The sequence below is a fragment of the Oryx dammah genome, unplaced genomic scaffold, assembly GCF_014754425.2.
Source record: "Oryx dammah isolate SB20612 unplaced genomic scaffold, SCBI_Odam_1.1 HiC_scaffold_5, whole genome shotgun sequence".
Classification (NCBI taxonomy): domain Eukaryota; kingdom Metazoa; phylum Chordata; class Mammalia; order Artiodactyla; family Bovidae; genus Oryx; species Oryx dammah.
The window spans coordinates 92379498-92405565 of NW_024070189.1; the positions used below are offsets into that span (position 1 = coordinate 92379498).

Sequence of the window (26068 nt, forward strand, 5' to 3'; positions counted from 1 at the left end):
TTATAAGTATATATCAAACATGTCCCAGGGCTCCAGCAGTTTCAGTTCTTTACAAAGAAACTGAAAGGAAAATGAAGTTCTTTATAAGTATATATCAAACATGTCAAAATCTTTGAACACTCCTCTGCTTCCCTCCAATGATCACCTTTCATCATCCTCCTCCTCCTAGGGGGAACACCTGGTCGCCCCCAGCAGCTTAGGGTTGGGGGAGGGGAGTCCCTCCAAGCTCCCCACCCGTGGTAACTCCTTTTACTTATATCACTTTACTACAAAAATATCCATTGGCCCCTCCCTATGAGCAGGGAGACTGTTTTTCTGAAGAGCTCTGCTTTAAAAGCTCCCCGATGCAAAACACACACACACACACAAACACCCAAAATACAAACTTTTCCAATGGCCCTACAAAATAGATCTAAGTGTTCCTAACTGCCTAAAATATTCTCTATTTAAACAGTCTCAGACTGAGGTTCTTCCAACAAAGACTTTTAATTTCTGAAACCTTCAGATTTTTTCTGAAGGCCATGTTTTATGTTTGTCAAATGAATCAGTCACAAAATGACTATTTGGAAATGGACTGTGGAAAATGGGAAATTTGGAAAATGTACCCCAGATGCTATAATCTGTAACTAATAACTTCTCACCTAGCACGATTCTAGCAGCACTCCATCCTGTGATAACTGCTTTGAAAGGGGGAAAAAAAAAAAAGACAATAAATGTGTATCTTAAAGGCCTCCAAACATGGTCCTCAAAAATCCTACCAGGCTCCCTTAAACAAGTTATTTTTAAAAAGTCTAAATGAACACGTCCCTTTTCAGAGTTTTCAATAACAAAAGAGTTGGGAATACTTCTAGGATGCCTTTCTCTCGATTTCCAAGGTATTTCCCTCCTCCCCACCTCAGGAGACAGAGTTTAACAATATAGCTAGTATTTAGTGAGTGTTCATTAGCAAACTAACTACATTCACTTTTAATCCCCATGAACTCTAATTATACACATTAAAAATTGGTGGGAAGGCAAATCCATAGGAGATAGAACGCATAGCACAGGTATCCAGGAGAGGTGAATGGTTAACTGTTTAATGGCTACAGTTTCTATTTAGGGTGAGGAAAAAGTTTTCAGCGTGGATACTGGTGATGTTGCACAAAACCGCGAATGCACTCGATGCCACGGAATCATCCACCTAAAAATGGCTGAAACTGTAAATTTCACCAGATTAAAAAAAAAAATGTATGTGGGAAATCAAAAGTGTGCCCAAGTCTTCCCCTCACCTCCCCCTACAGTTGGCGGGCGAAGGCAAAACGTCTTTCCGCACCTCTCAGGCGACTGTAATCAGAATGAGTGGGGTTCACCGGAGACACAAGACGATGCTTTAAAGCTTTAAGAAAACTTTCAAAACCGAAGACCTGAGACAGAGCCCCCAAAAGGACTCGAAAGGGTAGCCGAGTTTGGAAATGGGTGAACCCGCCTAATGATGCAAAATCTTCCCCTAGAACACGGAAAATGTTTCCCTTTTTCTTTCTTTCCTCTTAGACTTTGTTTCTACGGTTGAACACTGAGCAGCAGATCCGATCGCTCCACAAATACCTACTGCTCACCTGGGGAGGAGCTGAGGGACGAACTCTCAGTCGGAGCTTGGGGCAAGGGGCGGTTCCGACCGAGGCACTTCCCGCGGGGCCGGAGGGGGGGAGGGGAACCGCGCGCGCCGGGGCGGAAGGGGGAGGGGGAGTCCGGAGCTGTCCTCGCGGTCCTTCCCGATACCTACCCGCCTCCGCTACCGTTTACCGGGACCGACCGCGCGCGAGATCCTGCGTGCGCACTCCCTCCCCTATCCCCCACTTTACGGATCGGGAAACTGAGACCCCGGACGACGGCGAAGAGACGTGAAGCCACGCGCCCAACCAAGGTCACCCGACAAGCCAGCAGGTCGCGGACTCCGGGTCTCGTCGGCTCTGGGGCCCGCGCGCCATTATCCCTGCGCGCAGAGGCCCGGCCTAAGGCCTCAGCGTCGGACCCGGTCTGGAGAGACCAAAGGAGCCGAGACCCGATGCCTGGGAGAGAGCGGTCCTACAGGCGCTCACGGGGCCGCCCAGCTTCACTCCTCACGGCCCGGCCCGCCTCCACCCTCGGCAGACCCTGAGGGGAAAGAAAGCTCAGCTGAGGCCGCGCCGGGAGGAGGCCCCAGCAGATCTAACGGAGCCGCCGCCAGCCACCGCGAAAGCGCCCAGCCTGGAACAAGGAGCCGTAAAATACTCACCCTTTCGGGCCCGGAGCTCCGTTGCCGCTTGGCACGCCAGGCGCGCCGCTCTCCTCCTCCATTTTGGGCTCCGTCGCCGCCACCTCGGCCGCCGCTTCGACCCCTGCCGCCATTTTCTCCGCGTCTGGGCTTTGTGTGAGCGAGAGTGCTGCGCGGCGCTGCGCCTGCGTGCTCACGTGACTCGGCGCGACCAGTAACGCCTGCGCGCGCCGCGGCGGCCTCCGGTCTCCTTCCCTCTGGACCCGGGCCACGCCCCTGCTCCGGGCCACGCCCCCGCCGCGCGCTAGCACGCACAGTCCGCTGTTATTAATTCATTCTTGCAACAAAGTTGTTTGGCGCCTACTGGATACAGTATCCGCTCTCCAGTTGTAGTTGTTATTATGGCTCAATCGTGTCCGATTCTTTGCGACTCCATGAACTGCAGCATGCCAGACTTCCCTGTCCTTCATTATATCCCGGAGTCTGCTCAAACTCGCTCCCATTGAGTAGGTGATCCCATCCAACCATTTCATCCTCTGCCAGATCTAATGAGGGAGGCATCTCTCCACCCGCCACACCTGGACCTCGTCACTCCCAGCTTTGTGTAATCCGAGCTGGGGTAGAATGACAGCTAAAGTTCTGTTTCCTAGGCTATAAAGGAGTTAGCCAGGCAAGGGTAGGACACCAAAGGGCCAAGCAGTAGGACAAATGTGCAAAATGCTAACAATGTCTCGTTAAGAAAGTATCTCATCCTACACCAGGAATACCTGGGCTAAATCCGGCCTAAGAACTCTGAGTGCAGAGCCCATGGCCCAAATCTCTCTCACTAAACAGCCATCAACTAATAACAAGATGTCTAGCTGGAGACTTCCTTTGTGCTTATCAATGTTTGTTAAGTGAGTGCACAAGCAAGAAGCCAAACCTGTTGATAGAAATTACATGATAAAAGAAACGATTGGACTCCTTCCTGCCTGACCCTGGGTCCTGCTGCTCTGAGAACTTGGCCCTGTCCTCAGATGGGTTTTCAGGGTTGATACAGAGCTGTGTTCTGGGACAGCCACAGTGGCCTGGGAAGAGTCCAGAGCCCCCAGCATTCAGTCCTCAGGCTCCCTTCCCCAGCAGCCACCTCTCTCTCTGGTGTCTCTGGTACATTGAAATGTTTCGCTGGAACTTGCAGACATTCCCATCTAACCCCCAAACTCTCTCTAAACTCACAAAGGGAAAGAGTTTTGTTGGTTTGTTCTTGTTCTTGTTGTCATTTTACCCTCTCTCACTGAATAACTACATTTCATCAGCCTCTGGGAAACTCTCTCACTTGCTATACCTTCCACCAAATTAAATACTTAATCCAGCCTGGTGATTCTGACCCTGGCTGAGAACTGCAGGCCCAGAGAATAAATTCAGTAAACTCAATGTGAGGCAGAGGCTAAGCCCCACTCTCTCTTTCTGCTATGGGGGTTTTGGGGCTTCCCAGGTGGAGCTAGGGCTTCCCAGATAGCTCAATTGGTAAAAAATCTGCCTGCAATGCAGGAGACCCTGGTCGAGAACATCCACTGGAGAAGGGCTAGACTACCCACTCCAGTATTCTAGCCTGGAGAATTCCATGAACTGTATAGTCCATGGGGTCACAAAGCTAGTGGTAAAGAATCCACCTGCCAATGCAGGTAGACGTAAGAGACCTAGGTTTGATTCCTACATCAGGAAGATACCCTGGAAAAGGAAATGGTAATTAATGCACCCCAGTATTCTTGCCTGGAGAATCCCTTGGACAGAGGCAGGCTACAGTCCATGCACTTGAAAACAGCTGGACACGATTGAAGTGACTTAGCACGCACTGTCGAGGTGGAGGCTAGGCCCCACTCTCTCTTTCCTGCTCCCAATCCCAGTTCAGTTCAGTTGTTCAGTCGTGTCCAGCTCTTTGTGATCCCATAGACTGTAGCACACCAGGCTTCCCTGTCCCATCACCAACACCCAGAGCTTGCTCAAACTCATGTCCATTGAGTCGGTGATACCATCCAACTATCTCATCTTCTGTCGTCCCCTTCTCTTCCTGCCTTCAATCTTTCCCAACATTAGGGTCTTTTCTAAGGAGTCATTTCTTCACATCAGGCGGCCAAAGTATTGGAGTTTCAGCTTCAGCATTAGTCATTCCAATGAATATTCAGGACTGATTTCCTTTTGGATTGACTGGTTTGATCTCCTTGCAGTTCAAGTTACTCTCAGGAGTCTTATCCAACACCACAGTTCAAAAGCATCAATTCTACAGTGCTCAGCTTTCTTTATAGTCCAACTCTCGCATCCATACATGACTACTGGAAAAACCATAGCATTGACTAGACAGACCTCTGTCAGCAAAGTAATGTCTCTGTTTTTTAATATGCTATCTAGGTTGGTCATAGCTTTTCTTCCAAGGAGCAAGTGTCTTTTAATTTTATGGCTGCAGTCACCATCTGCAGGGATTTTGGAGCCCAAGAAAATAAAGTCTGTCACTGATTCCATTGTTTCCCCATCTGTTTGCCATGAAGTGATGGGCCTGGATACTGTGATTTTAGTTTTTTAAGCTAAGTTTTAAACCAACTTTTTCACTCTCCTCTTTCACTTTCATCAAGAGGCTCTTTAGTTCTCCTTTGCTTTCTGCCATAACGGTGGTGTCATCCGTGTATCTGAGGTTATTGATATTTCTCCCAGCAATCTTGATTCTAGCTTCTGCTTCATTCAGCCCGGCTTTTCACATGATGTACTCTGTAAATAAGTTAATTAAGCAGGGTGACAACATACAGCTTTGACATACTCCTTTCCTGATTTGGAACCAGTCTGTTGTTCCATGTCCAGTTCTAACTGTTGCTTCTTCACCTGCATACAGATTTCTCAGGAGGCAGGTAAGGTGGTCTGGTATTCCCATCTCTTTAAGAATTTTCCAGTTTGTTGTGATCCACACAGTCAAAGGCTTTGGCATAGTCAATAAAGCAGAAGTAGATGTTTTTCTGGAATTCTCTTGCTTTTTCTATGATCCAGCAGATGTTGGCAATTTGATCTCTGGTTCCTCTGCCTTTCCTAAATCCATCTTGAACATCTGGAAGTTCTCAGTTCACATACTGTTGAAGCCTGGTTTGGAGAATTTTGAGCATTACTTTGCTAGTGTGTGTGAGATGAGTGCAATTGTCCCAATCCCAAGCACTTCTCAAACTACTTGTCTCAGAACTCCTTTCTTTGCCCCATCTGCAAGCCTCTCCTCCTCTCATCTTGACCCCTTACCCCCTTACCCTTGCCCCTCCCACTCAGAAATCTCTGATCTACTAAAATCCACCCTGCATACCAACCCTTCTCTGCTGGCCCCACTGGAATATATCTCAGTTTACCGTCTTCTCCCTTTGACCTCTCTAGACCAGAGGGGCCCTTGAACCAGAGGAAGCCTCACAAATCTCTGAATTCCCTTATCCAGCAGGGCTCAGAGATGGCAGAGGAGGTAACAGCAATCTGTCAGAATCACGGAGAGGAGTTCGAACACAAAGCACTGGGGACAAGAAGCCATCTCTCCTCTGATCCCTTCTCCCAAAGTGGGTGTGACTGGAGATCAGCCACAAGCCAGACCCAGGGAGAAGACAAACTCTCCACTAGGCTGTGCTCCTGTAGGCTGGTGGATGTAACCCCACCCTGACCAAGTTCCTGGGTTTTGTCATCGCCTGGGCTATTAATTCTTTCACACTTTGCTGTAACTGATGCTTTACTGTCTTTAAAAGAAGGATGTTTGAGGAATTCCCTGGCAGTCTGGTGGTTAGGACTTGGCGCTTTCACTGTCAGGGCCTGAGTTAAATCCGTGATCAAGGGACTAAGATCCTGCAAGCCTCACAGCTTGGCCAGAAAAAAAAAAAAAAAAACAAGAATAATAAAACGGATGTTTTAAAATGTTGCTTAAAAAAAAAAAAGAAGATGTTGCTTTACCTCACAGCCCATATGAGGGAGACCTGATTTCGATCTCTGGGTTGGGACGATCCCCTGGAGGAGGGCATAGCAACCCACTCCAATATTCTCGCCTGGAGAATCCCCATGGACAGAGGCACTTGGTGGGTTACAGTCCATGGGATCACAAAGAATCGGGCACAATTGAGCAACTAAGCACAGCACAGCACACAGCCCATATTGAAAGCTTGCTATAAATAGCTTATTGTAAAGAATAAAAGATGATGCTATTAAAGTACACATGCAGTCGTAGGCTCTGCCAAAGGCTCTAAGACTTGCTCTCTCTTTGCTAGGGTTAAGAGTCATGAAAGACAGCCTAGCACCAAACTACAATTTTCTATTTGATGTCATGGAAAGTATTGGAAGAGGTTTGCAAGGGAAACAGCTTTCTCTCTTCACGATAGCATACCCTGGGGCCTCTTTACATCATCCAAAGGGCACCACACTCTAAAGCTGGCCTGAGGGGGTGGGTGCCAGTCCTATGTAGAGGGAGACGCTACAGAAGCAAGAAAGGCCCCAAATGACGACAGTTAATCCCTGAGGGTGAGCCTGTTTCTGCAGATGCCGCCACGTGATGCTCATCTTTCTAACTGCCTCTCTCCCAGCCCTCTGCCCCTCAGTCACAGGGCTCCAAGCGTAACCCATCTGCCATGCTGCTCCTCCTACATGCCTCTCAGGTGCCAGCTTCCAAGCCTCCACCCCTGCATCCCAGCTGGCCTCCCCTGGGGCAGAGAGAACTTTACTTTTTGAAGAGGTGACCCACATACCAAACAGGGCATGCATGTTCAGTCACAGTCATGTCCAACTCTTTGTGACTCCATGAACAGCACCATGCCAGGCTTTCCTGTCCTTCATTATCTCCCAGAGTTTGCTCAAACTCAAATCCATCGAGTCAGTGATGCCAACCATCTCATCCTCTGTTACCTCCTTCCACTGCCCTCAATCTTTCCCAGCATCAGGGTCTTTTCCAATATTTGTGCCCAAAACAACAGAACAGCCAGATGCTGTCCTAGGCCCACTGGGGATGTGCAACCTCAGGTGAAGGACCCTATGGTGGTTCTGAGCCTCAGTTTGCCCATCTGCAAAATGGGACTCATAAGGGACACCCCCCCCCCCCGCCTCCAGAACCCACTTTCAGCAGGGTGGGTATTTCAGCAGAGTATTCAATGTGGCCTGAAGCAAAGAACTTTCAAGTGTAAAAAGCTCAGAAGTTTGCTCAGGAAGCAGGTACTGTAGTTAGCATGACCATGTTCGGCTTCTTTACCTGGGTCCTCCTCAAGGAGAAACACAGAGGCCAGCAATGGGGCCATGCAGACCCCAGGAAGATTCCACTTCCTTAGACAAAGGCTGCCTTGCTCTAGGCCTCAGTCTTCCTGTCTGTAAAAATGGGGTTAAAAGCCATTCTTCCTGCTGATAATGGTAGAGGGAGTTAAAGGACAGATATCTGTTGAGGTTTAGAACTGGGCCACATTTGGGGTGACCCTCCGTAAGTGTGGATGTTACATTAGTGAGTGTGAAGGGCCTAGCATGGCATCTAACCCATGGGAAATACACAGGAAGTGAAACCTATTCTCATGTATATTTATTTTAAATCATTTAATACATAACCCTGCTACCTCCTTGTCCCTGGAAAACCCTGCATTTCACAATGGATCCCTCAAACCAGTCGGGAGCATCTGCTGTCGCCACTGTTACTTCTGGGTAGTCCCTGACCCCCCTCGGTCCCAGGCCCCTCCCTTTGAGGCCTCAGAAATGTGACTGACAAGTCCGTTTTTTCCAGCAAGGGGCTCCTTTTATTCATTCGGAGGGGAGGTGTTCTGAAATGTGGTGCAACGTTATAAAGTCAAGGGTGCCTGGAAAGCGAGCCTGCCAGGTGCAGGAAAATGCAAGAAGCCTGCAGAGCCTCCCGGCCCGATGGGTACTCAAGACTTGCCTGTGGCCACAACTGGTGGCCAAGGAGGGGCCAGGGAGACTTCAGAATGAGATCAGGGTGCCCGCTCCATCCGGAGCTTGGGGCCACGTCTGTCCGTTCATCATCCTCACATACAAGAGTGTGCAAAATCAATCTGAAAACAGCTTCACTCAGGAATCACAGAATCGGCTCCTCCGCTCGGCATCTCTTGGCCTGAGAAGCGCTCCGGCCGTGCAGGAAGGGTCAGGCAGTTTCTGTCCTTCTGAACACCAGGGCATTGCCAGCTGCCTCCAGCCCAGACAGCAAGGCTGGCCCGAACCTTCACACGGGCGTCTCCTCAGCCACCTTCTTCAGGAGTCCGGCCGCCAGTGGGGAGTGCTGGCTGCCCTCGGAGCCATCAGCCTGCATCTTCAGGCGCACTTTCTGGTTGGTCCTTCTCCACTCGGAGTACAGCTGGCAATGGTAGCGGAATGAGACCTGCAGGGCAGGGTGGATATGAGCGGGAGGGCCAGTGGCTGGAAAACTAGTGCCCCTGGGGTCTCTGCCCTGACCCAGATCAGCACCAGGCCCCTGCTTCCAGAGGCAGCGGCAGCAGCAAAGCGGTTCTCACATGGACAGAGCACACACACCCACTCACTCACCCGGGGACCCTCCCCAGCAGCACTGAGGGCCCTGCCAAGGTTCTGTGTGTATGTGGGGGGGTCCCTTTCTGTTTTTCAGAAGGTGGCAGTGAAGTGATACAGCCTCTTCTGTGCGTGCATGCTAGGTCGCTTTAGCCATGTCTGACTCTGTGACGCTATGGATGGTAGCCTGCCAGGCTCCATTGTCCATGGGATTCTTCAGGCAATAATACTGCAGTGGGTTGTTGTGCCCTCCTCCAGGGGATCGTTCCGACTCAGGGATCGAACCTATGTCTCTTGAGTCTCCTGCATTTGCAGGTGGATTCTTTACCACTAAGCACCACCTGGGAAACCCATTAGAATATTAGTCAGCTCTAAAAAGAAATGAGCTATCAAGCTGTGAAAAGACACGGAGGAATCTTAAATGCATACGGCTGAATGAAAGAAGCCAATCTGAAGAGGCTACAGGGAATTCCTCGGTGGTCCAGTGGCTAGTTAGGACTCGGCACTTTCACTAAAAAGACCACTTACTGCGAGATTCCATCTCTATGACATTTTTAAGGAAAGGCAAAACTATGGAGACAGTAACATGGATCAACGGTTTTCCGGGGATCAGAGCGGAAGGAGGGATGAATAAACAGAGCACATCATTTTTAGGGTGGGGAAAACACTCTGTATGATACCATAGTGGGAGATACATGTCTTTATACAGTGGTCTAAACCCACAAATTGTTCCACACCAAGACTGAACCCGTAACGTAAACTGTGGCCTTGGGTGATGATGCGTCAGTGTTGGTTCATGAACTTGCCGCTCCAGGGCCATGTTGACTGTGGTTGAGGCTGGGCAGGTGTTGGGGAGGATTTTGGAGAACTCTGTACTTTCTGCTCCATTTTGCTGTTAAACCTTGAACTGCTGCTGCTGCTGCTGCTACTGCTAAGTCGCTTCAGTCGTGTCCGACTCTGTGTGACCCCATAGACAGCAGCCCACCAGGCTCTCCTGTTCCTGGGATTCTCCAGGTAAGAACACTGGAGTGGGTTGCCATTTCCTTCTCCAGTACATAAAGTGAAAAGTGAAAGTGAAGTCGCTCAGTCGTGTCCGACTCTGTGCGACCCCATGGACTGTAGCCCACCAGGCTCCTCCATCCATGGGATTTCCCAGGCAAGAGTACTGGAGTGGGGTGCCATCGCCTTCTCCACTTGAACTGCTCTAGTGAATCAAATCTGTTAAAAAAAATTTTTTTTTTTTCCCAGTAAATGTCAGTGGTTCCTACTCTTTGACCAAGGAAGTTCCAAGAAACATTTGCATGGGTGGCACCCAAAGCACAGTTTATAACAGCAAATAAAGGAGAAGGAAAAAAAAAATTGGAATAATCCCTGTGTCCATCAAAAGAGATTAGTTAAATAAATATAGCACACCCACACAATGAAGGACTGTTGGGTGACTGCCTTTTTTTTTTTTAAAGGACATTAGCAAAGTGAAAACAAGCCGACTGCAAAGCAGGACCTATGATGCATCCTACTTGTATTAAGAAATCTGCTTGGTGGGTGCACTGCAAATAATTCTTGAGGAGGGGCACCCCCATAGCTGTGGTTCTATCTGTGGGACCTTCCCCCCTTCTCATGCCTGCCAGAACCCAGGGACAACACCCCCACCACACTCACTCTCTCCCAACCTCAGTCACCTTTTCTCTCAGTCTCTTTGTTTTTTATTTTTTGGCTGCACCACATGGCCTGTGGGACCTTAGTTCCCTGACCAGGGATCAAATCAAGTCCCCTGCACTGGCAGCCTTAACCACTGGACTGCCAGGGAAGTCTCTCTCAGTCTCTTGATCATCCTCTCTGTCTCTCTCATTCTCCTGCCTTTTCTTCCACAGTCTTTCCAGTGGCTCTCTGCCTCTCTCCCTTCCCCTTGCCCCCAAAACCCAGACAGCCAGGTCTTAATGGTACTCGTGGCTAGCGGGGCCTGCACTCAGCTGAAGTGATCCCATGATCTTGCATTCCTCGGGCAGAAGCCTCAAGCTTGGCTCCTGGGACCTCAAACCGACCTGGAATCTGGAGCTCCATGAGATGCTGGGAGGGGCTTCCACCCCACGTGCCAGCCACAAGCCCAGGCAGGCAGCGTGCCGCCCTGTCCCCCACCCCAGCTCCATCCAAGTCACTGCCCAAGCCCCTGACCTGTCTGCTCCCAGATGCCTGCTGTCTGGCCGGAAGCCACTCACCAGCGTCCAGAGGACATAGATGGTGAACAGGGCGATGGTGAGGGCGATCAGCCCCAAGGCCTCCAGATGGCTGTGGAGCCGGAGGTGGTCCTGGGCCCCCCGCAGGCACAGCCAGCCTGAGATAGCGGCCAGTGGCGTGATGAACAGGAAGCACACCACGTCACAGCACAGCGTCCGCTTCTCTGTCCGAGGCCCAGGGTCCTTCAGCCACTGCGGGGAAGGAGGGAGGGGAAGCCGGTGAGAGGGACCACCACACACCGCCCTGCTATGAGCCTATGCCAGCGGATGGGGCATCAGGGCACTCTCTGCAGACACCCATCTTCATCACTGTTCCTGCAGGACCCTACTCCTGCCTTGCCTCCTGCAATCCTTTCTTTCTTTCAGATACTTACTGAGATGATGACAGGACAGGCCTGGGTAGGTGCAGGGCATTTCTGCCCCTGGTTTTTTTTTTTTTTTTTTGGCCACATCATGAGGCTTGCAGGATCTTAGTTCCCCGACCAGAGATAGAACCTGCACCTCCTGCAGTGGAAGCTCAGTCATGTCTGACTCTCTGTGATCCCATGGACTGTAGCCCACCAGGCTCCTCTGTCCATGGGATTCACCAGGCAAGAATACTGGAGCAGGTTGCTGTGTCCTCCTCCAGGGAATTTTCCCGACACTGGGATCGAACCTGCATCTCTTGCATCTCCTGAAATGGCAGGCAGATTTTTTTTTTTTTTTTAACCACTGAGCCACCTGGGAGGCCCTAGTTGAAGTGCGGAGTTTAACCACTGGACCGCCAGGGAAGTCCCATGCCTATTTTACAGATGGGGGAAATGGAGGGCATAGAGGGGCTGACTCCTTTGTGCAAACTCACATGGCTAGTGGTCTACAAAGCGAGAACTGGAGCCCAGGAAGTCTTGCCTCAGGGTCTGTGTGTCCTTGGCTGCTATGCTACACTGCCTGCCACAGATGACGGGTGGTAGGAATCCCTGCCTGCAGCTCCCCTGCTGGTTGGGGGAGAGATGAAATGACTGAATGATCAAGGTGGGGACTGCTATGCTGAAGAAGTAAGGCTGCAGAAACTCAATTGAGCAGAACGAACCTCATGAGGAATGGGGGAGATGTGCTCCAGGCTGCAGAAACAGCATGTGCAAAGGCCCTGGGGGGGGAGCATGTGCTCCACACAATGGGCAGTGGGGAGAGGGTGAGCTGTGTGCACAGGCTGGCTTGCTCTCCCACTGTTCTCTTAAGAGTAGGTCCTAGGCGGGCCAGGGCCTCTTCCAGGAGCCCCCACCTCAGCCCAGTGATATCACCCCTTGTAGTTCTCAGATGCCCCATGCCAAGCAAGGCTGGGCAGGGAGGAGGGCACCCTGGTGAGCAGCAACTGCTCTGGGAAGCCGTGTGGCTCCCACCACACTTGGAAATACCCTGTCTCGACCCTAACCCACTGCACTCAAGCTGAGCTCTCGGGATTGGCCCACAAAGTCCCCCGGGCAGGTCACCACCCCTCCTTCAGGGCCACTGTCCTCCTCCTTTAACTCCCTTCTCTCCAACCACGTGGGCTTGGCCAAGGACACCAAGCTCCTCCTCAAAGGAGGCCTCAGGGCCTTTGCACCTGCTGTGCTCCCTGCCAGGACTGTCCTTCCCCAGGTTGGGGCTCCTCATTCCTCAGGTCTCAGCTCTAGGGTCACCTGAAGTGACCAAAGCAGGGAAAGGGCACAGGACCTGTCAGATCTGGAACCTCAGGCCCAGTTCCCACCCCCATCAGCAGAAGTGGCCCCGGGGAGAGGAGAGAGGATCCTCCCTCTAGAGAAGCCGCTTCCCCAGCCCACTAGGATCCTCCAAAGCCATTTCCTCCTTCAGCCCCATGTCTGCCTTCCTCCCTTCTCCCAACTCTGGCCTCTGGCTCCCAAGCGTACCTCTGTGAGAGATCGGGACCGCTTCTCCACTGCAAACTCTGTATGGCACAGCTCGCAGTAGCTGGTGTTGGACGAGGAAAGCCACCTCTCCAGACAGCTCTTGTGCACAGCGCCCAGCGTGCCAGTGCACCCACATGGAGACAGTAGGCTCTCCCCATTTGCCCCCTCATGGCAGATCCGGCAGAAGGGACCATCACTAGACACAGAGATGGGACACATGAGTAATGGTTGAGCCTCCTACCTGCTCCTGCTTCACTCTGCCCTGGATCGTAAGCTCAGCGCTGCCCCTATATACTGCTATTTGGCAAACCCCTATTCATCCCTCAATGCCCAGCTCCAAATCTCCTTTTCTCTTGGAAAGCCTTCCCAGACTCCCATAGGTGGAGTGATGTGCTCCCTCCCCAGGGTTCCTGCAGCATCGTTTCAGGCCCAGGGTGGGCATCACTTGTACCTGCCTGCCCAGTGTCTGCTCTTCCTTCTATACCACCACCTGACTGTGCTGGGCAACTGCCCCAATCTCAAGAGGACACCCCTGATGACCCCAGGCCTGACCAATCAAAACACCACACATCTCTGGTCAGAGGCTGACTCAGGGAAGGGCATGTGTGATGCAGAGCCACTGGAATTGATTTCTGAAACTCTTCTTTTTTTCTTCTCAACTCCAGAACTACAGGCAGCATGGCTGATATAAGTCTGGAGCTGCTGGCAGCAGCTCAGTCTCCACCTGGAGTCTGCAAATGATGCTAAAACAGAGGATCACAGAGCCAAAAGGTAGGGAGAGGCAGATTCTCAAGAACATCATCAGAAGCATGAGATTCAGCCACACCTGAAGGCTATGCCACCTGGGAAACCTGTGAGTCCCAGGAGAAGAGCTCCTGGGCTCCTCCACTCTAGTCAGGCTGGGAAAACAGACATAAAAAGGCATCTACAGGAAGCCATTTTCCGTTTCAGGGAAGTCTCTGCCCCAGCCTGGTCTCAGGGGATTCTGGGTCCTTTCTGGGGCAGTTCAAGAGACCAGGGGTGCGTGGCCTTGGTGGGCCCAGAGGCTGTCCAGCACATGAGTCATTGTTTTCCAGACATTTCTGTCCAGAAAGTGGATTGCAGGAACACATGAAGAAGGTGGAGCAGGAGAGTTGTTTTCCAGATAACACTGCCAGTTTCCCCTAGGAAACTTTCTCTCCTTTTCTCAGTGTCTCTGCTCTGGGGGTGGGGCCCAGCTGCTTTGAAACCCAGGAGCTGAGAGCTAACCCCTCAGGTCTGCTTTCTGGCCCTTGGTCCTATGCATGGGGTAATGCTTTCTCCTCCGACATCAAAAGGGCCTGCCCAGCTCCCCTGTGCACCCACACCCTGATCCCATGTTCCCGACACACACTGAGTGAACAGGAAAGACATCCCTATTCCAGGAGCCAGGCCAGAAAGTGGAAGTAATGAGGACCAGGAGGAAGAGTCACATTGGGTTGGTTTGGGGGGTTTGTCCCAGGGAACCCTACTTAGGAGGTTCAAGTTCAGAGAAAATGAAATATGGGTAAACAAACCATACACTGACTATGATGGAGTGCTGATCAGGTCCCACGCACCATTCAAAGGGCAACATCGGGGTCAATCTGTCTCGTGTTCACAGGGAGCCTGGGCGGAAGGTGCTGTTATTGCCCCCATTTCACAGATGTGGAAACTGAGGTATCGAGAGGTTGACTTGGTTGTGCCAAGTCACACTCAATTTGAACCCAGGAAGTCGCTCTAAGGCCTATGAACCCAGAACCACTAGGTTGCCTGCCCCCAGAAGTAGGGCAAGAGAAGTGGGCTCTACTGTTTGAAATTCTGGCAGGAAAATCATGCAGAGGAAACAGGAGAGGAGAAAATGGGATGGGAGAGTGGGTGAGACATCCACAGGTCCCCGTCGGGCTGCCCAGTGCAGGCTCCACGGAAGAGAGATGTGAACAAGAAAGAAAACGGAAGCCATGCCCAGTGACACTGGCAGGTATCCAGTTCTCTCCAGGCCTCGGTTTCCCCAGGTGTCAAAAGAGAGGGTGAGGCGAGGTGCCCCACGGGAACCCCCATGGAGGGAGAAGTCCTCCCCACGCCCTCTGCTGGCAGCTCTGGCTGGGAACCCCTTAGGCCTGCCAAGGGTCCCCTCACTCCCAGGCTGGGTCACGCAACACAGACACCTTCCTGACTCAAGGGATCTGATGGAGATGCATACAGAGAAACCAAGACCCCAGAGGAAGCCCAGAAGGAGCCCTCCAGTCTCACCTGGGCTCAGGCAAGGCAAAGACCTGTAGGGGGCCCAGCACTGGGCTCCCTCCACAACACGGCAAGGCTTCCATCTGCTTCTTTGTATGTCTGAATGAAAAGTCTATGAATTAATTCTGACACCTGCTACCCATGTGGATGAACCTTGAGGGCGTGACACTCAGTGAAAGAAGCCGGTCACAAAAGGACAAAGACTGGCGAATTCCACTTCTATGAGTTTTCTAAGGGAGTCAGATCCAGAGACAGAAAGTAGGAATGGTGTGGGGCCCCGGGGCTGAGGAAGGGGGAGGGGGAGTGAGTGTTTAGTGAACACAAAGTACAAGATCAAAAGAGTTATGGGAGGGACTTCCCTGGTGGTCCAGTGGTTAAGAATCTGCCTTGCGATGCAGAGTACATGGGTTCGATTCCTGGTCAGGAAACTAAAATTTCACATGCTTCAGGGCAATTAAGCCGGTGTGCCACAACTACTGAGCCCGTGTTCTCCGGAGCTCGCACGCTACAACTAGAGAGTCTGTGACCCACAGTGAAGATCCCAAGTGCTGCAGCGAAGACCTGACAGGGCCAAATAAACAAATATTAAAAAAAAAAAAAAAAAAACAGTTGTGGGGCTGAATGATGGTGATGGTTACACAACACCATGAATGTACTTAAAGCCACTGAACAGTATACTCCCAAGTGGCCAAAAAGGTAAACTGTACAAATTTGATGATCTGAAGGAAACATCACAGTAATATATTAGACTTGAGAAACTAGTGGCTAGTTTAAATCTTAATGAGTTAAGGCAGATTTAAATTGGTGTGGGGTTTCTTTGGGCTTCCCAGGTGGTGCTGGTGGTAAAGAACCCGCCTGCCGAGGCAGGAGACATAAGAGACCAGGGTTCCATCCCTGAGTTGGGAAGAATCCTTGGAGGAGGGCACGCCAACCCACTTCAGTATTCTTGCCTAGAGAATCCCATGGACAGAGGAGCCTGGCGGGCTACAGTCCATGGAGTTGCAGAGAGTCAGACATGACTAAAGCTACTTAGCATGCACACATGGGGTTTCCTTAAATCTCTTTCCCTTGATGACAAGTTGGTGAACCAAGCAGATCCAGCTCACACATGTGTCTGGAAGATTGGCACCAAGGTTTAATTACATTAATCGAAAACTTTGCATGCTCAGTTGCTTCAGTTGTATCAGACCCCATGGACTGTAGCCCGCCAGGCTCCTCTGTCTGTGGGATTTTTCAGGCAAGAATACTGGAGTGGGGTGCCATTTTCTCCTCCAGGGGATCTTCCCAACCCAGAGATCGAAGCTGTGGCTCCTGATTCTTTACCACTGAGCCACCAGGGAAGCATTATGAGGGGGCAAAGCCCCTTGTGAGCAATATATGGGGACCATGGCCATGCACTTTCAGAACCACCCAGCAAGAAGGTGCCCCAGTTTAGAGATACAGGGGAGCAGCAACTTTTCCCAGTCCTACATGGAGAGAGGCTCCCACGTGGGCCCCAAGCTCAGGTACCTTGAGGCCACAACCAGCACTACCAGCTACTTCCTTGTGCAGCCTCCCCAAGATGTGAACTACTCAGCAACATCAGCTCTCCAAATTTCACCCAGTAATCTGGAGTTTCAGCTTTTCCTGAAGAATCTGACCTGTCTACCCAGTTTCCATGTGGTGGGTCCCCACATGGAAACTCACTGGGCCCCTTTCACTGATTTATTTGCTTACCTGGCCCCTCTAGGTGGTGAATTTTTCTTCTTTTTTTTTTTGGCTGCACCACTCGGCATGCAGGATTTTAGTTCCCCAACCAGGGATGGAACCCACGACCCCTGTGGTAAAAGCGTGGAGTCTTAACCATTGGACTGCCAGGGATGTCTCAGGTGGTTGGATTTCTGACTGCAGGTGAGGCTGGGAGTAAACTGTTTGGGCTGGAGAGTGAAGCAAGTGAAAGCATCAATCCCTGCTCGGTCACCACTCACCTTGGTGTGTCCAAGGCCCGGATGACAGTCGAGAGGAGCCGGCCATCCCTTGAAGTCACCTGGGCCACATACTGGGGTGGCCCGAGACCTGTGGCCTCCACGACCTTGGAGAAGGCAGGGCTATCGGAGCAGTCACACAGGGAGCCGGGGAGGTGACAACAGTCACCCGTCGTCATGGCCACAGGGAGCCCTGTGTCCTCAGGGCCCAAGGCCCATGGTCCCAGGAGCCTGGGGAGAGGCCGGCAGGAGGATCAAGAGCAAGGTTAGCAAGCCACACACAGCCCAGAGCCAGCTCTGTGATTTGCGGTTGAACAGTCTCTAAGATGGGCCTTTGGAGGGGGCTATGAGGATTCAGTCAGGTCACACATGCAACTCAGGCCAGGCCTGGCACATCTCAGGGGCCTGGCTATATTCTCTCTGACTCTCCTAAGAAAGGTCATCCTGGTCTGGCCCACAAAGCATACAGGACATCACCTTTCCAGCCTGAAGCAGTAGCTAACAGTGACTGAATATCTTCTGTGAGGTAGGCCCAGTGCGCGGTGCTCTCTAGGGCCAGAACCATCCCTGCCAAAACCATGGAGAAACTGTTCCCCATGGACTGGATTCCCAGGGTTGGACTCAGAGAGGATAAGCCTGCCATGGAGTGGGTCAGAACTGAGCTACAAACTTGGCCCAAATGACCAGGATGGTGAGTCATTTTGACCCTGCTGGTTCATGGCTTCTTGTGGGCTCTGAGTTTCTTGATAATTCTGGCTATCGAGGAAATGGTAGTCCAGAATGGGGTAGTGTCTATCCCCACCCAAAAGAGCAACCACTTAGAGTGGTGCCTCTGTCCCCAAGGAGAGGCCATGGGAGACAGCCAGAGCCTCAGGCAGCAATCTGAAGTCTGCTCCGGTGAGGAGGGTGGAGACTGACTTCAGCAGGATTCCATCCCGCTACGTCTCCACACCAGGGTCTGACATGTCAGCAGGAACCCTTGGCAAGCTCCTCTTCCATCCCAGAACCAACCAGCAAGGCTTGTGTGTTTCCCTGTGAGAATTTCATGAAAGGGACTGAGGCCTCTGGAAGCCAATACAGGTGCCCTAGAGCTAAGGATCTCCGTCCCAAACTTATCTCACCTTCCACCGTCTGTCCCCAGGAACTGTGGTCCAGAGACCCCAGAAACACTCACCGAGGTACCCCCCCCCACACACACACACAAGTGGTTTTTACCCACCCTTGCTAGTCAAACTCTGATATCCAAAGAGGGGCGGAGGGAAGCAGCGCAAGTCACTGGCTAACTTTTTGCACCAGGACAGTCTCCTGCCAGATCAACAATCTTTGAACAGCTCAGCCAGAAGTTCTCTGGGCCCAATAGGCCCTTCTGAGCCTCCTAAGTGGGGCCACACAGTCAGCCAGATAAGCAAGTGTCAGTCCAGAGGCAGGAGGAGCCTGGGAGGAAGGCTGCATGACCGAGATAACACCCACAGGGCAGTGGCCAGGCTGCCAAGTCGTGCACACTGCTGTCCCTCCCAAGTGAGGCCAGCAGGGAAGCTGCTGGGCTACCCAAGGGAAAGGCTGAAGAGGGGACTCCGTGCCTCTTGCCCCTCCAAGGACTGGCCTTCACATTTCTGCAAGTAATTGGGCGTCCCAAGACACATCACAGCTCCTATGCATTAAGTTCTACCATTTCTTTTATTGTCAGGGGAAAAGCAATGACAGAACCAAAACAACACTGGTAAAATCTGCTCATGCAAGGCTTGCAAATCAACCAAATGATGCTAGCAGCTACTGCAAAATAAACTCATGGTTGCCAGGGGAAGGGATAGTTAGGGATATTGGGAAGGTCATGTACACACTGCTATATTTAAAATGGATAACCCACAAGGACATTTTGTAGAGCACAGGAAACTCTGATCAATGTTATGTGCCTGCCCGGATGAGAGAAACTCTGTTACTTTCATGTAATTCTCAGAGGGAAACACACAAGCCTTATTGGCTGGTTCTGGGATGGGGAGCCGGGGTGTTGGAATGGATATATGTATATGTATGGCTGAGTCCCTTTCCTGTTCATCTGAAACTAACACAACATTGTTAATGGGCTATATCCTAGTACAAAACAAAAAGTTTGGGGAAAAAAAATAGTGGCTACTGTAAATTAAGTAACTGCTGGGACTTCCCCGGTGGTCTAGTGGCTAAGACTCTGTGCTCCCAATGCTGGGGGACCAGGTTGGATCCCTGGTCAGGGAACTAGATCCCACAAGCCTTGACTAGAGATCCTACATGCTGTAACTAAGACCCAGCTCAGCGACAGTATGGACTGTAGCCTCCCAGGTTCCTCTATCCATAGAATTCTCCAGGCAAGAAAACTAGAGTGGGTCGCCATTCCCTTTCCAGAGGATCCTCCCTACCCAGAGATTAAACCCAGGTCTCCTGCATTGCAGGCGGATTCTCTACCATCTGAGCCACCGGGCAAGCCTAATATATAAATAAAAAATATATATATATATATATTTAAAACATACCTAACCTTAGTGCTATATTTAAAATGGATAACCAACAAAGGCCTATTATATGGCACATAGAACTCTGCTCAGTGTTATGTGCCAACTTGGATGGGAGTGGGGTTTGAGGGGAGAATGGATACATGTATATGTATGGCTGAGTCCCTTTGCTGTTTACCTGAAACTATCACAATGTTGTTAATTGGCTATACCCCCATACAAAATGGTGTTAAGAAACAATAAAAATTTTAAAAAAGAAAAGGTACCTCCTGCAAGCCAGGCACTGTGCTGAGTTTATTGAACTCCAATAATTGTTATAAATGTTCCTTCAAAGGTCACCTCCCCAGCAAGGCCTTCCCTGATCGTTCTGGTCGAAGTGCTACTCATGTCCACATTATTGCCCTTACAGATGTGTCCCTCTCTGAAATGCTCTTATTTCTTTTTCGTTTTTTGGCCACATGGTGAGGCTTGTAGGATCTTAGTGCCTTGACCAGGGATTGAACCTAGGCCCCCAGCAATGAGAACACAGAGTCTCAACCACTGGACCACCAGGGAGGTCCCATTAATGTTCTTATTTCTTCATCTGCTGGTTAAACGACATCTGTCTTCCACCATTGGTCATCTCCAGCGCCTGATCCAATGTCTGGTACACAGTTGCTGCATTAATTCCTCAGCCCCTCTTCCGTGTAAGAGCAGGGTGGGAAAGGCAAGTCCCTCGATCCCCAGACCTGGTCTGCCAGCACCCAAGATGGGAACCAGAAATCTTCAGAGGCTGGGGATCTGTGCAAAGCACAGAGGCTTGGGCTCACTGCAAGCTGGACTCAGAACTGGGGCTGCTGGGAGGGGTGACTAAGCCAACGCCTCCAGCAAACTTGGCCCAGTGCCCGGGAGATGGAGTTCACTCAATTTTCACAACAAACCTATGATGGAAGTCCAATAACTACCCCCATTTGACGGGTGAGGAGGCTCAGAGAGGGGCAGTTATTGCCCAAGATCACACAGCTAAGTTGGGGCAGTGTAGGATTTGAACTTAGTCCAGTGAGTGGGTCTGGAACCCAAGAGATCTGTGTTCTTTTAAGTCCTGACTCTGGTGCTGATGCTGTGTATCCTGGGACAAGTCACTTGGCTTCTCTGGGCCTCATTCTCCTCTTTTGTTAAATAAGTTGATGAAGCTAGTGGACCGTGTCTGCTGAAGGGCTTCGTAAGAAGAAGCCCCTAGGCTCAATTCCTCCAGCGAAGCTCGTCCTTGGCTAGGCTTGTCTGGGGTGGCACAGGGGCACCACAACCTTTTGAACAGCTTCTTTTTTCTGAGGGCAGGAAGCTGAAGGAAGAAGAGTCAGATGGCCCTAATTCCCCCACAGTGTCATCTCAGTTCCGTTGCTTCACTCCCTGGGCCTCAGTTTTCTCTTTTGTATAATGGTGGGTTGCAATGAGACCCAGCTCATATATGTATAAGCATGAATAAGTTGATAAATTTTAGTTGTTATGATAATTATTGTCCTCAGCTTACAGACAGCTGTTGGGAAGGTCTGATGATACAAGGCACAGTCAGTGTCTGGCACACAGTAAGCACTCAACAAATGCGCACAGTTATTATTTTTTTAGGATAAATGTGTAGCCTGTGAAATGCATTCATTTCTCTTCACTTAGGAAAAACAAGCTCCTGTGTGCCCTTCAGCACTTGCATAGCCCTGCACTGGAGGCCAGACTCTAATCCCAGCTCTGATCTTTACTCACTATGTAGCCCTGGTTGAAAGGCTGGCCCTCTCTGAGCCTTGACTTCCTCAGCTGTATAGCAGAGAAGGGGCTTCCCTGGTGGCTCAGTGGTAAAGAATCCACCTGCCAATGCAGGAGATGTGGGTTCGATTCCTAGGTCAGGAAGATCCCCTGGAGAAGGAAATGGCAACCCACTCCAGTATTCTTGCCTGGGAAATCCCATGGACAGAGGAACCTGGTGGGCTACACTCCATGGGGTCGCAAAAGAGTCAGACACGACTTGGCCACTAAACAACAGCAACACAGCAGGGAACATTTCTAGTACTTCCACTTGATATTGTCACTAAAGGATTAAATGGACTAAACCTATAAATTCTGGCTGTCCTGTTTTGAGCACCCACTAACAGCCAGGCTCTCTGCTAAGCAAATGCCTGGGTCATCATCTTGACTATTTTCCTGGCAGAGCCCCTCTGAGGAGGAGGTTGGGGAAGGTGACTGGTCACTTATTGACCGCCTACTATACGCAGGGTGCTTTCTTCATTTGCACCTCCTAAATCTTCACAACAGCCCCGTTAGGTTGGTCCTGGGATGACCTAGTTTCACAGATGGGGAAACTGAGGCTCAGAGAGGCACCTACTGCGCGCCAGCCCCCCGGAGACCTCCTGCCTTCTACAAACACGGAAATTGAGACCACCTAGTCACTGGGAAGGCTGAGGCCGACGGTCCGAGCCTGGCCGTCCTTCAGGGGGCCGGGCTCGGGCCTCGAACTCTGGGCCATGCCGCAGAACGGCACCCCTCCACCCCATCCTTCCCGCCCGTGCCCACCTGATCCGCGGCCGGGCCGGGCAGCCGCGCAGGCCCCTCCGCTCGCCCCGGCCCTGGTCCCGGCCCGGCCGGTCCTGTCAGCGCTGCTAGCTCCGCTCTGGCCGGTACCTGCGTCCGGACACCGCCCGCCGAGCCGACGGTGTCACGGGCCAATGGCGACCACCTCTCGCCTACACTGGCCAATCGTCGTGGATGTCCCACCCTGGAAGGCGTGGCCAGAGGCGACGGGGACGTTCTGGGCCGCACAGGCCCGGCGAGGCCGCAGCTGCTGACTCCGCCCCTACCGCGTCCTGGCTCCGCCCTAACCTCGGTCCCGCCCCCCCATCCCCGACCCCGCCCTATCTCGACTCGGGGCACGAGCGCGGCCGGTGGCGCCACCTGCAGACGACCACTTAATAAATTAAACCGTTACAGAATTCAACGTGACACCAGCAGACGGATTTGCGTTCCTCACCTCCCTTAAGCGTCTCATCAATTCTGGCGGCGGGATGAACCATCTGATCACATTTCACAGAGAGGAAACAGAAACCTAGAGAGGTTAGGGGGCCGTGGAAGAGCCCAAAGCCATCATTTATTCATCATTCATTTTCACTTATATATACAACAAATTAATTGATTAGATGTAATAACCATCAGTAAGAGGGTCTATTATGAGGCAGGCACTGTGCTAGGCGCTGTGGACACAATGTTTAATATGGCAAATAGTGCTGCCCTCACGGATCTCAGTGTAGGGAGTGAAGTGAAGTGAAGTGAATTTGCTCAGTCTTGTCCGACTCTTTGCGACCCCATGAACTGTACCAGGCTCCTATGTCCATGGGATTTTCCAAGCAATAGTACTGGAGTGGATTGCTATTTCCTTCTCCAGGGAAGTAGACGTTAAACAGCCAGTAATGTAATTGTTAATTGCAAAGGAGATAAATTGTAGCGAGCGAGGGAGGCATTTCACGGAATATTTGGAAAGTTCAAAAGTAATTCCCTAAAGAAGCAATTGAACTGACAATGTCACATGCAAAGTGTCCGAGGTGGGGTGGAGAATTTCATTAATACTCCTTTCTCCCCCTGCCTTTATTGAGTATGTAGATCGAGCTTAGTTACCTTAGTCCAATTCTTTCGTGTTGTACTGGCTTATATTTTTCAAAAATGGAATTATGAATCATAGGTTACCTATAGAGGGAAGTAGAATAGAAAGGACAAAATAGAAGCTACACTTTTTAATTTCTTTCTCTTTTTTTTGATTCCTCACCGGGAATCTGAACCTGTGACCTGCATTAGGAATGTGGAGCCTTAAGCAGTCAGTGGAGCACCAGGGAGGTCCCAGAAGCTAGGCTTTTAAAACTGTACCTTGTTTTATACATTCAACTTTACAACCATGTAGATATTTTATATAACTTTAAAACAAAATTTTAAATGTAAGATATCTAAAAAACAAAATTGAAATAAAATGGATTAACCTGTATATCCAACTGGTGACAAAATAAACCAGAGATGAACTCCTAGTGACTTTAAAACACCAGAATTTGACTGTCCATACTCAATATAGTGGTGGTGGTGGTGATAAAATTGTTATTCTGAGCTTGTTGCACACTTAGTCTGGGATGAAGCAAAGGAGTGATTATGTCAGTGTCAAGAACTGGGTTTTTCACAGGGAGTAAAGGAGGCACAGATGTAAGATTGATCACAGTAAAGAAAAAAAAAAAACCCTGTGGTCTTGAATTTGAATTGGGAGTATCACGATACATTTCATCTTTATAAAAAGCAAACATTTGCAGCCTCTGTCCACTGAAAAGCCTGCAACAAGCATCCCACAGTCCCAGCTGTTCTCAGTTGTGTCCGACTCTTGCAACTCCGTGGACTGTAGCCCACCAGGCTCCTCTGTCCATGGAATTTTCCAGGTAAGAATGCTGGAGTGGGTTGCCATTTCCTTCTCCAGGGGATCTTCCTGACTCAGGGATCAAACCCATGTCTCCTGCATTGGCAGGTGGATTTTTTTTTTCTTTTTACCACTGAACCACTTGGGAAGCCCCCATAAGCCCAGACAGTGGTCTCTAAATACCATTTCCATTTGAAAGAGGCTAGGAATATTGAAGAAAAAAACAGGCTGAGTCAGGGGCAGGAAATGTACAGATGAACATGGCACACCTTTAAATACCAGAAAGGGAGTTATCAAAGACATTCCCTACTAACATGTCAATGGAAACCAATTAGAATCTTCCACTGGCCACAAATTAGACAATTTCACCCTCAATAAAGATCATGATTGCAGATCAAAACGAAGCAAATGTTCAACTTCACGTACTTGGGTTTTTAATTTTTTTGTTTGAAAATAATGTCAAAGTGATGAAAAAGTTGCAGAAATAATGCACAGAACTCCCATAAACCTTTTGCCCAGATTCCTCAATTGTTAACGTTTCTGAATCCTTTGAGTATAAAATAGATATACGGTGTGTCATTAACCCTTCATGCTTCAGTGTTTATTTCTTTTTAAAAATTAATTATTTGGGGCCATGCTCTGTCTTCGTTGCTGTACTCAAGCTTTCTCTGGCTGTGGCAAGCAGGAGCTGTTCTCTAGTTGTGCACCAGCTTCTCACGGTAGTGGCTTCTTTTGTTGTGGAGCACAGGCTTGAGACTCACAGGCTTCAGTGGTTGCAGGACACAGGCACAGCAGTTGCGGCACACAGGCTTAGTTGTCCCTTCGAGAGTGGGATCTTCCCAGACCAGGGATGGAACTCATGTCCCCTGCACTGGCAGGTGGACTCTTAACCACTGGACCACCAGGGAAGTCCCAGGGCTTATTTCTTAAGTAAAGTACATTCTTCTACATAATTATAGTATTATCTTCAAAATCAGGAAATTAATACTGATCCAGTATCACCAGGTAGTTCCCAAATCGCATTCAAAGTTTCAATAAAGTTCTTTGAAGCTCCAGACTCCTTTCTAGGATCACCTGTTATATTTTGCTGTGTAATTCAGTGTCCTGCAGTCTGGAACAATTCCTCATCTTTTCCTTGTCTTTCATGACCTTGATATATATATATTTTTTTACGTGCGTCCATTTATTGATTGCTGGGAATACAGCTTATTGAGAATACATTGACATGCATTTGAGGGGAGAAATTAACCAAACCTGAAAGGAAGCCATTCAATAACCCTGAGAGTTAATAAGGTAGGAGAGATTAGATCTAAAGACACAGTGTGTGGGGTGACTCCAACAACCACGGAGGCATCCTTAAGATGCCAGCTGCCAATACTTTGGGAACGTCTCTGTTCTGAATTACTTTGGAACTACCGAGAAAGAGAGAAGATCACCTTGCCTCTTTAGTTTAAACTAATACGAGAAAGAAAGCTGTTCACTGATGTGCCAAAAAACAAAAAACTTGCTGTCATTTCAAACTGTTTAAGGCAATTCCATTTTTACAAATTCTTCCACACCAATTTGTATGCTTTAGATTTATAAGCAGCTTTGAGACTTAGGAAAGATTCACAACTGATGCAAAACACTGTAGTCATATCATTCCAGTATCTGCTGATTCATGCTCTGTTTTAATACTAGCAGATTTTTACAGCATACTGTCAATTTTTCCCCAAGGTGTTGAACTCATTGATATGATAAAGTGATATAAATTAAAAGAATTTCAATTACACTTAAAAGGACAGAGAGATTAAATTACTAGAATGTCTCAGATCATAATTTAAAATTATTTAATGATATATGTGGTACATATGACATAAAGATTTTAATCTAAAGGTGTATAAAGCACTGAGACATACTCTTAACTGCAGAGCTACATGCCACAGAGTTTCTCCCAAACTTTTTAATGGGTATTTTTTTCTTAAGATGATAACATCAGTGTTACTTGATATTCAAAATGGTTTGAACTGCTTTCTGTGGTAGCAGGAATGAAAAAGAGAAAACAGAAACGGACATACCCCAGCCCAGTGGAATGAAAAAAAAAAGGTGGGGGGAAGATTTTGGCCTTTTTTTTTTTCA

The 26068-nt window shown here is 49.8% G+C and overlaps 2 protein-coding genes across 21 annotated transcripts in view; both read right to left on the reverse strand.

Annotated features, from left to right (window-relative positions):
- HNRNPM (heterogeneous nuclear ribonucleoprotein M) overlaps nucleotides 1-2471 on the reverse strand; it is a 40206-nt gene extending 37735 nt beyond the window's left edge. For 17 of the 18 annotated variants that reach the window (XM_040239501.1, XM_040239508.1, XM_040239510.1 and 14 more), the window contains exon 1: nucleotides 2255-2470. In XM_040239501.1, coding sequence (XP_040095435.1) covers nucleotides 2255-2367 — 113 coding nt within the window. In that variant the 5' untranslated portion in view covers nucleotides 2368-2470. Of the gene's footprint in view, nucleotides 1-2254 lie in introns of all 18 variants that reach the window. The other variant, XM_040239521.1, reaches the window with a different exon arrangement.
- Nucleotides 2472-7762: 5291 nt separating this feature from the next.
- MARCHF2 (membrane associated ring-CH-type finger 2) lies at nucleotides 7763-22211 on the reverse strand. 3 transcript variants are annotated; one of them, XM_040239524.1, is made up of 6 exons: nucleotides 22081-22200; nucleotides 18017-18085; nucleotides 17057-17284; nucleotides 12849-13044; nucleotides 10945-11154; nucleotides 7763-8582 (listed from the first exon to the last, which is right to left on the reverse strand). In XM_040239524.1, coding segments are annotated over exons 2-6 (792 nt in total). In that variant the 5' UTR covers nucleotides 18019-18085; nucleotides 22081-22200; the 3' UTR covers nucleotides 7763-8426. The 3 variants fall into 3 exon arrangements, with proteins under 3 accessions (XP_040095458.1, XP_040095459.1, XP_040095460.1); XM_040239525.1 differs by lacking the exon at nucleotides 18017-18085 and having other exon boundaries at nucleotides 22081-22211; XM_040239526.1 differs by lacking the exons at nucleotides 17057-17284; nucleotides 18017-18085; nucleotides 22081-22200 and adding an exon at nucleotides 15099-15217.
- Nucleotides 22212-26068: the final 3857 nt, after the last annotated feature.

Coding starts and splice junctions, on each gene's coding strand:
- MARCHF2 (XM_040239524.1), bottom strand. Junction 13,045..17,056: donor CGGGCCTTGGACACACCAAG/GTGAGTGGTGAC, acceptor CTCTGTGTCTAG/TGATGGTCCCTTCTGCCGGA. Junction 8,583..10,944: donor TCTATGTCCTCTGGACGCTG/GTGAGTGGCTTC, acceptor CCTGCCCTGCAG/GTCTCATTCCGCTACCATTG.